Below are 15,380 nucleotides of genomic sequence, written 5' to 3' on the forward strand. Positions count from 1 at the left end.
CTGTTGCCGCTTCATTTTACGTCCCATAAAGTATTAGTATTAAGTATTAAATTATTAGTACTAGTCGAGAGATTACCTTAACGTGTTTACTCGTTACTGGAGACCGTCCAGACTTGAAGGAACGCGATGGGTCGGACAAGTTAACAACAACAACAACAACAACAACAACAACCTCTGGCAGATACTAGGCTTTTTTGCCAGACTTTGTTTCAACTTGCTGACGAGTAATTTAGTCTCGTTTGTCAGGAATATTTTTCACACTCATGGTGACACGCAGTTTCTTCACGGTGCAAAATAAATGAATCAATGAAATCCCAGTAGCATCTTATTCAGCCAACAGTTCTAGTCATTAGTCATATCAGAGTGTTTGCCCACATCTGATTAAACATTTAAAAGCCAATATTGGACGATATTCCACCAATGTTGTGTTCGATAATATCCTGCAATCGCTAGTTTAGCATTTAGCTTGTTACTCGAGACACGACTTTAGTTTGAATGTGCAAATGATTTCAAATGACAACTTCCCTGTTTACATGGATGTAAAAATCCATCCTAACCACCTACCTAGTTAACCTACCTACCTAGTTAACCTACATACCTACCTAGTTAACCTACCCACCTAACCATCTACCTACTTAACCTACCTAACCTACAATAACCTAACCTAAATAGATTTCCTACCGACCTTACCTACCTACGAGACAATTGAAATAGGAAAAGAGGGACATGGACAAGTGCTGGACAACTTGGTCAATGACTTAAAAGTGTCTGATGGCGATTACAGGATGGATTTTGACCTCAAACAGGTGCAGAGTGTGAATGATCATCTACAGCTGTAGTGTATTAAATTAAACAGAGTAAGTAAACACTAGGTTAGAGAAAAAGAATAACATTTAAAGTTTAGTTCTGTGAAGGTTTCTTTCATTACTAAGTGACATGAAATCTAAATGTGAATCAAATCTGGCCGTTGTGAATCGGAATCAAATCCATTCAAGAGATCAGCAGCAATTCCCAGCCCTGTGTCCAACCCTTACCCTTAACCTTAACCTTAATCTGACCCCAGCATAAACCCCAACCTGAGACCAAGTGTTGACCTTCAAAAAGCCCTTAGGAGTTGTGAGGAGCAGCCAAAATGTCATGTGTACACACACACACACACCTGTAGCACCAGAGACTCCTTGTCTCCCTCTAGGCGAAGCAGTCGCTCCTGGTAAGTTTCATTGTTGGCTGGAGAACTGAGGTTCACCTGGACACAAAAACATGAGGACAATGAAGCGTGCACATGACAACAGTGTGTGTGTGTGTGTGTGTGTGTGTGTGTCTCGCGTGAGGACAGCTTGCTGCAGGAATACGGAAAATCAGGTAAAGCAGTCCATAAGTCCACATATGTATATATATATATATATATTTATATATATATATATATATATATATATATATATATATATATACACATATATATATATATATATATATGTGTATATATATATATATATATATATATACATATATATATATATATACACAACACACTCTGACCAGTCAGAGGCCGGCAGTCTGTCGACGTCACATGTTAGTGTCGCCTCAGCATCTTAAAACTAGAGTTCAGGATGAGGGTGAGACAACTTTTAAGAAGTTATTTTAAAAGAAAATCGTAGCGATTCTTCTGTTTGTGTCGGTTGAATTGAAGTCGAGCTTTGTTTAGCTCCCGCTGCTCTGACGGGAGAATGTGGCGACGCTGTGGAAAAAGACCCTGGGCACATGCTTCAGGAGCGCGTGGACGATGATTCGCCGCCAGTGTTAATTTCTATTTCTGTGTAAATGGGAGTCAGATGAGTCAGATGGTTTTGATTAAGTGGGAGTGTCATGTGCTGGTGAAAATGAATGAGGAGGAGCAGCAGCAGCAGCAGCAGCAGCAGCAGCAGCAGCAGCAGCAGCAGCAGCAGCAGCAGCAGCAGCAGCAGCAGCAGCAGCAGCAGCAGCAGCTCTGTCAGCATCCACACGACAACAGGATTATGATAAATACACTGCCACAGTCTGTGATGTCATCACTGCTGCTGTGTGATTCACCAGCAGTTTGCCTTGGTAAAGTAAGACACATTAATATAATATGTTATATTGAGTTAGAATAGTAAGAATGACACATTAGGGGAGACCGTGGCCAAGTGGAAAGGGAACTGGGCTTGTAACTGGAGGGTTACCGGTTCAAGTCCCCACCCATTGCTCCCCGGGTGCAACTCAGTGTGGCTGCCCACTGCTCCTAATTCTAGGATGGGTCAAAGGGGATTAATTAAAGTATAAGATTCCATATTCAAACAAGCACTTTTACTTTGAAAATTCTGTGAAATATCATACAAAATATACTTATAATTCCTAATCCCACTGATATATATATATATAGATATATATATATATCTATATATATCTATATCTATATATCTGGCCTGACAGTGACCATATGAACACATTAAAACGCATTAACTTAAGAAGCACAGAGATAAGAGGAAGGCAGCAGCGCTGACGTTCACACCCACAGCAGCGTGAGCGTCACTCCAGTGGGAGTGAGAGTTAGTCAGGAAGTATTTAAGCAGACGTTCTCGTCAGGAGTTCAGAGAACCGGGGCCTTGGTCACCGTGTCGTGGTGACTCAGCACTTTTGAAGCTGCTGATAGAAGGACAACAGGTCAGGAGTGTCTCCAACTGTCTGTCCTCACCTGCTGGACCGTGTGTGAGACACAGCCGCACCAAACTCCATAGAGAAAATCAGCGATTTGAAATATTTGAAATCCCAGCACACAGTTGATCCACTGCTGTTTCAGATTCACCTCAGTGTCACAGAGTGACCACACGAGGCAGCAGTGTGGTGACTTCTGCCTCGTGTCTGTGTCCCCCACAGGCTTACAGACACAACGACTTTGGTTTGGGAGCGTGAGTGGGTTTTCAGATTGGAGTTTCTTGGTTTCCCTGAGTGTTTGTGTTTGTTCTGCTGGTGAGACCTTTAATGATGACATCATGAAACATCATGCATGACAACATGAAGGACGCCACCTACTTTTAATGATTCACACTGTGATTTATATTTATAACAACAACAACTCTCTTTGTTACTCGTTACTATCAGAAGACGACTTGGTATTATGGTCTGTTTTATAGAGCTTTTCTAGTCTTGATAAACTGCTTTACACTACAGTTTTCACCCATTCACATGGGGGTTAAGTGGCTTTGCTCAAAGACACATTTAGACTAGCACAGCCAGGAATTGAACCCACAAACTTCCAGTCACTCTCACTCACTCACTCATTCACACACACTCTCACTCACACAATCACTCAATCAGCCACTCACTCAAGGACACACATGGACGAGCAGACCCACAACCATCCAGTTGAAAGACAACTCACTCTACCACTGAGCCACCATAGCGCCTCACTTTTTTAATACCATTTTAGAGCAGGGGAGTGTTTATGTGTTACGCCCCCTAGTGGAGCGGCGGTGCACAAACTTTACTGAATGAATCAACAGCCTGTAAGTGTGTGTGTGTGTGTGTGTGTGTGTGTGTGTGTGTGTGTGTGTGTGTGTGTGTGTGTGTGTGTGTGTGTGTGTGTGTGTGTGTGTGTCATGGGGACCTGTCCTCACTTGTGGGGGCAATCAGGTCCCCATAGCGTAAATGACTACATTTTTCAGGTAAAGAAGCTATGTTTTAAGGTTAGGTTGAGATTAGGGTTAGGATTAGGATTAGGCCAGGAGTAATTGTGGTTAAATTTAGAGTAAGTCTCCAGACTCTAAAAACCTTGTGTTTGATTTAATCCCGCGTGTGCACACACACACACACACACACACACACACACACACACACTGGCACACACACACACACACACACACACACACACACACACACACACACCTACACACACACACGCACTGCCTTTTCGACACAACACAGAGAGGTTTTGTCAGCAGCCCGGTCAGCTGAGGCATCTCGGCTTTTAATCTGATGACACACACACACACACACACACACACACACACACACACACACACACACACACACACCACAGGTCGGGGATCAGCCTGACAGTAACAGAGACAGAGACAATAGTCTGAGTCCTGTTGAGCAGAAACACTGGAGTTCAAGCAGACACCAAGATTAAGATTAAGATTAAGAGTAAAATGAAAGAAGACGTGAGAGTCTCACCTTTCTGAGCCAGGAGAAGTGTTTGTAGAAGTCGATGGGAGTCTCCATAATCCCAACCCATCTCTGCCTGATTCAGCCCCTACTTCATCTCCCTGTGTGTGTGTGTGTGTGTACGTATGTGTGTGTGTATGTGTGTGTGTGTGTGTGTGCGTGTGTGACAGTGAATTCCTGAATGTGAGCGTGTGTGTGTGTGTGTGTCATAATGTTTGTTGTAGGGAGGAGTGTTTTACGATCCCTCTCCTTCAGAATGGGGGACAACTCCCACCTCCCACTCTCCCTCCTCCTGCCTTCAATCTTCCTCTCTCCTTCTTTTGCTTCAACTCCTCACTTTCTCTCTCTCTCTCGCTCCTTCTTTTCTGCCTCCCTTCTCTTAGATCCTCTCTCTCAAGTCCGTCTGACAGCCAAATGGCCCGAGCCCTGAGAGGAAGGGGGGCAAGGAGTGCAGTCATCTGTTAGTGTCTGAGACGCAGCCCTGTACACACACACACACACACACACACACACACACACACACTCGTCCTCCCTTTGAATGAAGTTACACTCTGACTGAAGACGTGAGAGACTCTCTCTGTGTCACCATGACTTCAGAGGACACTACATTCATTTCCTGGAGACTACTGGCCTAATCCTAATCCTAATCTTAACCTTAACCTTAACCTTAACCTTAACCCTGACCCTGACCTCGGAATAATCTTCAAACATGTCTTCAGTGACGAGAACTTGATTGAGAAGTTGTGTGGACCAGGCAAAATGTCCTCACAAGGACAAAAAAGGTCCTCACAAAGACAGGTTTGTTTGACAATTGATACACATTAGCCATTATCAATAATATAATAAACACACACACACGCACAAACCCTTCTAACCCTAAAACCAGGTTTTAACCCCACCCCCAAATAAAACCTTTAAAAAAGTGAGAACCATCTTAAATGTCCTCACGCCGATTTTTGGTCCTCTCAAAGCCACAAAAACAATAACACATACAGATGTACTGAACTGTGTGTGTCCATGACATCATCTTCGTGTGTGTGTGTGTGTGTGTGTGTTACTGCTCTAACAACAGACATTTTAACTCTTCACAAGTGAAATCCTCAGAAACACGAGCTGCAGTCACAGCGCGTCTCAACTTCCTGGAGACAATAATGCACTCGTGACGCTTCCTGTGTTTACATGTGTGTGTTTACGTGTGTGTGTGTGTATGTGTGTGTGTGTGTGTGTGTGTGTATTGTTGTGGGGACCTCTACATATGTTTACACACTGACATCTTGGCGACTTGTCTTCTTTAATCCAGTCCTCATAACATAAATTATTACACTTTTTTAAGGTGGAAAAATAAATGTGAGTTAATGTAATGTCCTCTGAAGTCATGGAAACCAGACTGTGTGTGTGTGTGTGTGTGTGTGTGTGTGTGTGTGTGTGTGAGCTATCCCCTGGTGAGCAGCCTGCAGGGGGCAGAGTAGAGTAATTGTCGAGCACAAGTGTCTTTAATGCTGCACAGGGAGGAACAGGAAGGGGGCGCCGGTGGACACAGGACGAGGAGACGAGGAGACGAGCTCACAAACTCACGTCTTCTTCTGCCAGAAGAAAGAAAAAGTCCCTTTCTAAACTGTCTGATGATTAAGTTTAAAGGGACGGTTCAGGGTTTTCTGCTGTGTGGTCGTATACACAGCTGCTAGAAATCTACACCAGCTTAAAATCCACAACATTTTAGGATTATACTACACAGTATAATTCCAAAATCTACTTATAGTTCAAAAATCAACTTCATTTTAAAATCTACTTATAGTTCAAAAATCTACTTCATTTTAAAATCTACTTATAGTTCCAAATCCCAGTGATTGGTCAGAGAGTGTCGTCACTGAAGAGTCATGAGTGCGACGTCTGACACAACAAATGTGAACTGTAGATTAAAGTTAAAAAGACTTAAAAATCCTGAACGTCTAACAAAGCCCCGCGTTCAGTGGTAATTCACTTCAGTGACTGTAACCTGTGAACGACTCAGTTTCACCCAAAACAACTGTTTCACACGTCACTAGTTACTATGACGACTCCACCCACGTTGTACTATAGTCATGGAAAACCATAACAAACTGAGCAGAGCCGAGCCGTGCAGGAACTGTACAGAGTAAAACCTTATTTAGTGTAAACGCTGCAAGTGTTCAGCAGGAAACTCCAAACATCAACATTAGCACTCATCTGACACACACGCACACACGCACACACGCACAAGAGTTTAAATCAAACGAGACGTAATGTTTTCAACTGGTTCGAGACACTTCTCAAGAAAGAAGAAGGAGAAAGGCAGAGAGAGGGAGGGAGAGGGAGAGGGAGGGAGGAGAGGGGAGTCCGTGTGTGCAACATGTGAGACATCTGCTGTTGAAACAAAGCAACTGAACTCAAGCCAGGACCCAGTTCCTCCCCTTTTCAACCTCAACTGTCTCAGTTGCCTGAGCCGTAAAACACCACACTGGTGTGTGTGTGGACAGAAAACAGCGCCCTCTGCAGGACAAAACACTCTCATGCAACAGAACAAAGCAGCAGCAGCAGCAGCAGTGAATTCAGCAGCAGCAGCAGCAGCAGCAGACAACCACAGCAACTCTCTATAATAAAAAAGAGAAGAACGCAGCAAACCAGCAGAGACACAAAAGTGTGAGTTAATTAGACTTTACCTGAGCAGGTGACAGAGTGTAAGACTGCAGCTGTGAGTGATGTCAGCTCTCACAGTCACAGCGTGGAGTAAAGTGAGGATGAGGAGACGTAGTGAAGCCGTGAGAGACGGCGTAACAAGGAGGGAGGAAACTCAGGAAGTTGATAACAGTGGAGTTGTAAGAGCGTCCCCGGGGAAGCTTAATGGCACGCGTCCCAAGTCCTCCTCTCTACACTGTAGCCTCCATCCAAGTTACACACACAGCTGCTTTGTCAAATAATAAAGAAAATGCTCGAAGTTTGAAAGTCTTATTTAGTGCTTCCATTTACCATAGTGGCCTAAACTGACCACACGAGGCAGCAGTGGACCAGCAGCTCCTGTGTCCCAATGAGCCAAAATGATATTATAGACGATATTATCGCGATATTTAAGTCACGCTAGGATATTATTGCGATATTTAAGTCAGATAACAGTATCACAATATTTACGATATGCCGATATTATCGCAATATTAAAAAAAAGGGTTAATTATTAAACAAAAACACTCCATTATCGTGATATGGAGATACTGATGGACGAGAACCCAGAACTATCAGAGAGAACAGAACCTGGACGCTGACACTCACGTTTCCGCTCTGCAGCCAGTCCATCAGAGTCCGAGCCGTGTCGGCGTGTAACTGAGCTCTCAGGCCGTCTCGCTCCTCCTGGTTGGGCTGGAGCTCCAGAGCCAGTTTGAGCTCCTCAGCTAAGTGGACGACGTGCAGCGGGCCGACACTGACGGGAGAACCCAGGTCGTACACGCTGTTGCAGAACTCCCCCGCCGCTGCTTTAGACCCTGGAGGAACACAGTGATCATTGACACCAGTCATTCAAATCTGAAAAATGTGACTGCGACGCAACCTAAACCAAGTCCTGACTGAGTCCAGTGAGACTCGTGTGTCTAAATGGTCCATGTGTCACCTGGACCATTTCCCTGGCAACTGTACGACACACACACACACACACACACACACACACATCTGGATACACTCTGAGACACTTTACATCCAAAGAGCTTTTCACCCCATTTATACTTTCATTCTCTTCTTGCTCTCAGTCTCTTCTTTGTCAACAGTATATTGTTTTGCTGGTGAAGCAAATTGGGAAACATGAATATACTGAATATCCAGCAGGGGGTGACTCTGCTGTCATAGAATATGAGGTGGATTCTGTGAATCATGTTCACATCGGGAGGAAAATAATGTTGCTTCTATACGGCTCCACCCTCTGGTATCAGTCACGTCGTTTTCCATTACTATAGTATCTCCTCAACGTGGGCGGAGCCATCATAGCGGAAAAGTGCCATAAATGATTAAGTCAGGTACATTTTAGTGTGACTGACAGTTGGACACAAAACACCACACAAGATTATTATTATTGTTAAACAATATTAACGATATTAATAGGGTAGGTAGGTAGGTAGATAAGTTAGGTAGGTTAGGTCAGTTGGTTAGGTAGGTACACACTGTTCTATACAAAGTTCTGAATGTTTCCATCATTAAACTATTAAACTATATCTTTTACGTTCTCTTTGTGTTTTAGCTTCTTAAATGTGAATATTTTCTGGTTTCTCTAAACGTTTTCAGACTTTTTTGCAGACAACAAACCAAAGCTAACAAGCTGACATATTTGAGCTGTGTATAGAAACCTTAATGAATGAGGGCAGAGGTCAAAGGGCAGAACATTAAAGAGCCTCCACTGTCGCTCCCACCAGACCCCAAATGTTTGAGCGTGGAACGCAGCAGAACGAGCGGCGGACGGATCTAAATTCCGTTGATAAGTGCCTCTGATTTTCATGTCAGTGATTGGCTGATGTTATCGTAAATGGAATTTTTAATGCATTTCTATTTGTGGTCGCTGAGAGCCGGAACAGAGGAGGTCACAGGGTTTATGTGAGACGACAGAGCAGAGAGGACTTCACGCTCATGTTCATGTTCTGAACTACATCACAACACGATGTACAGCTCATGTATTTCCATCTTCCTGTTTTTTAGAAATAGATATTTTATGGGATTTCCATCTTCCTGCCCTATGTGAGACAGACAGGTGGGGCGACGCCCTCTATTGATGGGCTGCAACTGGTGTGAAAATATAGAGACAGACACTGTTGTGTGGGTAGGTAGGTCGGTTAGATAGGTAGGTAGGTCGGTAGATAGTTCAGTAGGTAAGCAAAGATTAATTGGTTGGAGTGTTTGTAGGTAGGTTAGGTCGGTCGGTCGGTCGGTAAGGTAAGGTAAGGTAAGGAGGTAGGTAGGTAGGTAGGTGGGTAGGTGGGTAGGTAGGTGGGTGGGTGGGTGAGGGTGAGATTGAGATTGAAGTTGGGTGGGTGGGTAGGTGGGTAGGTGGGTGGGTAGGTGAATTTGGGTAGGTGGGTAGAGGGTGGGTGGGTAAGGTGGGTGGGTGGGTGGGTGGGTGGGTGGGTGGGTTAGATTTGGGTGGGTGGGTGGGTGGGTAAGATTAAGATTGGGTAGGTAGGTGGAGTGGGTGGGTTGGGTGGGTGGGTGGGTAAGGTGGGAAGTGGGTGGGGTGGGTGGGTAGGTAGGGTGGGGTGGGTAAGGTGGGGTAGGTAAAAGGGTGGGTGGGTGGGTGGGTGGAATTTGGGTAGGTGGGTGGGTGGGTAAGTGGGTAAAGGTGGGTAAAGATTGGGTGGGTAGGTGGGTGGGTGGTTGGGTGGGTGGGTGGGTGGGTGGGTGGGTGGGTAAGGTGGGTGGGTAGGTGGGTGGGTGGGTGGGTAGGTGGGTAGGTGGGTGGGTGGGTGGGTGGGTTGGGTGGGTAAGATGGAGTGGGTAGGTGGGTGGGTGGGTGGGTGAATTTGGGTAGGTAAGGTGAGTAAGTAAGGGTGGGTGGGTGGGTAGGTGGGTGGGTAGGTAAGGTGGGTTAGGTGGGTAGGTAAGGTGGGAGTGAAAGGTGGGTGGGTAAGGTGGGTGGGTAAGGTAAGGTGGGTAGGTGGGTGGGTAGGTGGGTGGGTAGGTGGGTGGGTAGGGTGAGGTGGGGTGGGTGGGTGGTGGGTGGAGTTGGGTGGGTGGGTGGGTGGGTGGGTGGGTGGGTGGGTGGGTGGGTAAGGTGGGTGGGTAAAGGTAAGGTAAGGTGGGTAAGGTTAGGTGGGTGGGTAGGTGGGTGGGTAGGTAGGTGGGTAGGTGGGTGGGTAGGTAGGTAGGTAGGTGAAGTGGAGTAAGGTAAGGTAAGGTAGGTGGAGTGGGTGGTGGGTGGGTGGGTGGGTGGTGGGTGGGTGGTGGAATTTGGAGTGGGTAAGGTAGGGTGGGTTGGGTAGGTGGGTGGGTAGGTAAGGTGGGTAAGGTAAGGTGGGTGGGTGGGTGGGTAGGTAAGGTAAGGTAAGGTAAGGTAGGTAGGTAAGGTGGGTTAGGTGGTGGGTGGGTGGGTGGGTGGGTGGGTGGTGGTGGGTGGGGTATGTTAAGGTAGGGTAAGGTGAAATTTGGGTGGGTAGGTAGGAGTAAGGTAAGGTGGGTAAGGGTAAAGGTAAGGTTGGGTAGGTGGGTAAGGTAAGGTGGAGTAAGGTAAGGTTGGGTGGGTGGGTAAGGTGGTGGTGGGTGGTGGGGTGGGTGGTGGGTAAGGTGGGTAGGGTAAGGGTTGGTGGGTGGTGGGTGTAGATGCAGGTAAGGTAAGGTTAGGTAGGTAAGGTAAAGGTAGGTAAAAGGTAAGGAATAAGATTAGGGTTGGGTGGGTGGGTAAGGTAGAGATTAGGGTAAGGTAAGGTAGGTAGGTAAGGTAAGGTAAGGTAGGCAGGTAGGTAGGTGGGTGGTTGGTGGGCAGGTAAGGTGGAGTGAGTGGGTAAGGTGGGTAAGGTAAGGTGGGTAGGTGGGTAGGTAGGTAAGGTGGGCAGGTAGGCAGGCAGGCAAGGTAGGTGGGTAGGTAAGGCCAAGGGAGTATAAGGTGCAGTGGGTAGGTAGGTGGGTAAGGTGGGTAAGGTAAGGGTAAGGTAAGGTAGGTAGGTGGGTAGGTAGGTGGGTAGGTTAGGTTAGGTAGGTGGGTAGGTGAAAGGTAAGGTGCAAGGTGGGTAAGGCAGGAGGTAGGTGGGTGGGTAAGGTGGGTAAGGTAGGCAGGTAAGGTATGCAAGGTAGGTAGGTAAGGTAGGGTGAATTTGGTAAGGGTAAGGTAAGGTACAAGGTAGGTAGGTGGTGTACAGGTGGTAAGGTGGTGGTGAGGTAGGTGGTGGGTAAGGTAAGGTAAGGTAGTACAGTAGGAGGTAAGGTGGCTGGTGTAGGTAAGGTAAGGTAAGGTAAGGTAAGGTAAGGTAGGCAGGTAGGTAGGTAAAGGTAAGGTAAAGGTAAGGCAGGTAGGTAGGTAAGGTAAGGTAAGGGGTAGGTTAGGTAGGCAGGTAAGGTAAGGTAAGGTAAGGTAAGGTAAGGTAAGGTTAAGGTAGGTAAGGTAAGGTAAGGTAGGTAAGGGTCGCGGTGGCTGCTGGTGCCAATCCCTGCCGACATAGGGCGAAATGCGAGGTCACAATGTTTGATGGTGGAATAGTTCCCGCCCCAAATAAAGACAAGCAACCATTCACTCTCACATTCACGCCTTCAGAGTGTCCATTTAACCTCCATGTCCATGTTTGTGGACACGTCTCTCCTACCTGCAATGATGTCGTCCATCTGCTCCAGCGCCGCCTCCAGCATGTGACTGGCCTCTGTTTCCATGGTGATGGCGGGAAGCATCGGGCCTCGGGGGTTTTTGCAGCGTGCTGAAGAACGAGAAAGCGACAACAAGTCTTTGTGAATTCAAAATCTACATTGGTTTTTACCAAATGTGACCTGACCTTGACCTTTTAACCCTTCTAATGAAAACAACTGCTTAACGAGTCACTCGTTTGTTGTTGTGTATTAAAAACACTTTTAATACACAAGCCATGGTTTTCTGACATTTTATAAAAAAACAATCATGAGTTGCAGCAAACGCAGATAAATGCACATTTTTCTTTAGCAAAAAAATGGAAATTCTGTTAAAACTTGAAATGCATTTTACTGGAAACCAGGCGATAGAGTCTGCTGCTCCCATGATTGTGTGTGTGTGATTATAAATGACTCTGTATTAGTCTTAGTGAGACAAAGAGTGACAGGAACCATTCAGACGAGTCAACAGCCGTGTAGACCTTCACAGAACAATGTGTGTGTGTGTGTGTAGGCCGATCATTAAGCAACATAACATGTGACACAAGCCTGTTTGTGCAAGTGTCCTTGTCCATAGAGAAAACCAGCGTTTTCTGGTCTGCTGCTGCCTCGTGTGGCAGGTTTGTGTCACTGAGGGATTTTAAAGCCCCGAAGTCGCAAGACGACACATTTGAACGTAGTGACGGAGACGCGGTGGATAAACGACTCCTGTGTGAAATCACAGATTTTCTCTATGGTCGATTTATTAACAGTGACAGAAACGTCATTAAATGACATTTGAAAGCAAGATATTAAGTATTAAACATGTTTTTAATGACTTATTTCACAGTTAAGTATCATGTTGTATTTTCGGATTATCTGTTGAATTGCCCCATTTTCTAGAGATTGTGTCAGTCTCAGGCTTGTGTGTGTGTGTGTGTGTGTGTGTGTGTGTGTGTGTGTGTGTGTGTTGTCTTCTGGCACAGTCACTGACCAGTAGACCAAAAACATGGTCCTAATGAGGCAGAACCTCATTTCCTCTCATTCGGAACTGGTTAAATTTAGGGCTCAGATTTGAATTGTGGTTAAGTTAAGGTAAGGGATTAACTGATTAAGGGGCTTCAAATGAGTGGAAGTCAAAGTAGCTTCCTGAGAAGATGAGCAGGACAAACCTGTGTGTGTGTTTGAGGGTGAGACAGAGGAAGAATGAAGTGTGCGGTTGTGTGTGTGTGTGTGCGTCTTCCTGTAATCCAGGATTATTCCTCTGGAGCAGAAACGTCTCACAGTGAAAGAGTTTCTTTCCCCTTAAACCACGTTAATGATAATTTAGTGTTAGGCCCAGTGTCACACACACACACACACACACATGATGACATGATGTGTTAAAGCACATGTGGTTTACACATCTGATTTAAAGAAAGAGAGACGGGATCTGGGAGCGTCAATACTCCCACGATAGAGCAAAGGGTTAATGGTTAAATGGCATTGATTTAGCCTCCTCCAGGTTTCTCTGGCTGTTGCAGAAACAGACGCACCAGAAAAACAAGTTTGTCAAACGTGACAATGTGTGACCTGTTTCCTGCAGCAGTTACACCCGCCCGTCTCACTGTTGACTGATCCTGAGTCAAGACAGAGACGGGAATAATAACATTATCATCTTCTTTAAAACTTTAAAAGTATTTAGACAAAGTGGTATTTTTGTGGAACTAACCTTTAAAACTTGGAGAAACTGACTCATAAGCCCCTCCCCCTCCCTCCTTCCAAACACCTGTTGCTAACTGTCCAAGGAACTCCCACATTTAAATTCATGAAAAACAGCTGTGAACTGACAGAGAAATCGTCTTGATTCTTTGAAAAGCTGAGTTTTAACACGGTGAATGGGAGGTTTGACCACAACTCTCTGTGCAGGTGATTTTCAGTCATATGACAATGAAAACAACACACAGCAACGTTTTTATATCTGTGTAAATTGGGAATTGTGGGTAAGAGAAGAGTTTGTTTAAAGAGTTTTGTGATTATTTTCTTCAGGAGTGTGCCACGCAATACACACTCAATATAAAATCTGAAAAGGTCCAAAAGAAGCACAAAACTTTTGTTGTGATTTGACTTGGGTGAGAAAAGTCCCAGGTCTTGTGACCCGTTTAAAGTTTCAACCACGTCTCTACGTTAAAGTATGACGACACTGTGAGGCTCCAAATTGGGCCGAGTTGTGAGCGTTTCCCATTCATTTGTGTTTGTTTTCATTTTTGTCGCCATGGTTAATGAAAATGCTTAGAAAAGTCATAGCACACGATTCTCGACCAAAGCGCACGTTTTGTTATAGGATGTGTGGGTTTTTTTTCTCAAAACTGTGGGAGGAGTTACTAGGGAGTTCTCAGTGGTGTGCGTTGCAGAGCAGGCACTCTAATTATTCCTTTATTCAACTACACTTAAGTTAAGGAGAAATTGGATTTTTAAAACTAGTGACATAGCAGCATTTATCGTGATTGTGGGAACAAAAACTGTAATGTGTAGTAATTGGTATATATATATATATATATATATATAATATATATCAGCGTGTCAGTCTCTATACATCATACTTTGTTCATATTTACCTCAGTTACACAAACATACCACACGAGGCAGCAGTAGACCAGCAGCTCCTGACTTTTACACAAAAAGTCGAGCATCTCAATTTTTCCCAGATTACAAGGATTTTTAAAAACGTGTTTCCGGCCGCCTCACTGTTAAACCTGCTATTTGGGCCTGTCGTCATGTGATGACAGGTCAGCCACGCCCCCCTGTTTTTACAAAGCAGCAGTGCTGACAGCACTGCGGATCAGCACCGTCCTACACACACACACACACACACACACCCTACACAAACACCTATTTAAGTGGGATAATCCACTCACTGTAGAGCTTTAAATCCACAGCTCTGCAGTCCGAGGCACATTTGACTTTTTCCCTGAATGATTAAGAAAAAAACCAGCAGCTTTCATCACCATCACCACGATGAACTGCACGATTTTTGCTCTATTTGTTAATAACTTCAGGCGCAGTGAAGGTTCGAGTCGGTTCTAAAGAGTTTTTAAAATGTGAACGTGTCGGTTGGTAAAAACAAACAGTCACATCTTATCAACACATCTCTTGCACCTGTGTGAACACAACACACAGCAGGAGGTTTCTTATACGCCAGACCCAGAATGATTGTAATTTCTACCCAAAACTGGATCTGATTGAATATATATACGTATATATATATATATATATATATATATATATATATATATATATATACACACACATATATATATATATATATATATATATATATATATATATATATATATATACACACATATATATATATACACACATATACATGTATATATATATATACACATATATATATATATATATATGTGTATATATATATATGTATATATGTTACATAACCTAATAAAAGGCTATCCTAATAATATTAATAACTAGGAACTGAAATTTGTGAACTGCTCACTCTCCTGCACCAAACCCCATTGAGAAAATGTGCGATTTTCACATCACAGCACAGATGAGTTGTTGATCCACTATGTTCAAATGTGCTATTTTGTGACTTAGTGTTTGGAAACTAAAAAAGCTATAAAAAATTGATTTAATCTGGATTCAAAAAGGATTATTTTTTTCTATCGAGGTGTTTTTATATGCAAATGTTATTAGGATAGCCTTTTATTAGGTTTTATTATTATATTTACTTAATTTGATCACATTATTTTTAATATAGGTGAATGAAAACTTACTTTCTGACCAAAATAACTGTGATGTTCTTGTCATAAAAATGAGAAAATAGACTGAAATCACCTTTTTATATCCACACTTGCAGTTTTTTTTGCTTTAAAAATATATATTTTCAGTTGAAG

At 44.1% G+C, this 15,380-nt stretch overlaps 2 protein-coding genes across 3 annotated transcripts in view; one reads left to right on the forward strand and one right to left on the reverse strand.

The window, feature by feature from the left end:
* chmp1a (charged multivesicular body protein 1A) overlaps positions 1 to 15,380 on the forward strand; it is a 385,704-nt gene that overhangs the window by 57,657 nt on the left and 312,667 nt on the right. The window lies entirely within an intron of this gene.
* The window catches only part of LOC122775801 (liprin-beta-1-like), a 34,986-nt gene that overhangs the window by 9,930 nt on the left and 9,676 nt on the right, over positions 1 to 15,380 (reverse strand). Inside the window, exons 2-4 of the mRNA XM_044035990.1 lie at positions 11,466 to 11,573; positions 7,468 to 7,676; positions 1,160 to 1,246 (exon numbers count right to left, since the gene is read on the reverse strand). Of these exons, the coding sequence (XP_043891925.1) occupies positions 1,160 to 1,246; positions 7,468 to 7,676; positions 11,466 to 11,547 (378 nt within the window). The 5' untranslated portion in view covers positions 11,548 to 11,573. The remainder of the gene's footprint in view (positions 1 to 1,159; positions 1,247 to 7,467; positions 7,677 to 11,465; positions 11,574 to 15,380) is intronic.

This window comes from Solea senegalensis, linkage group LG10 (assembly GCF_019176455.1).
Source record: "Solea senegalensis isolate Sse05_10M linkage group LG10, IFAPA_SoseM_1, whole genome shotgun sequence".
In the NCBI taxonomy this organism is placed as follows: Eukaryota; Metazoa; Chordata; class Actinopteri; order Pleuronectiformes; family Soleidae; genus Solea; species Solea senegalensis.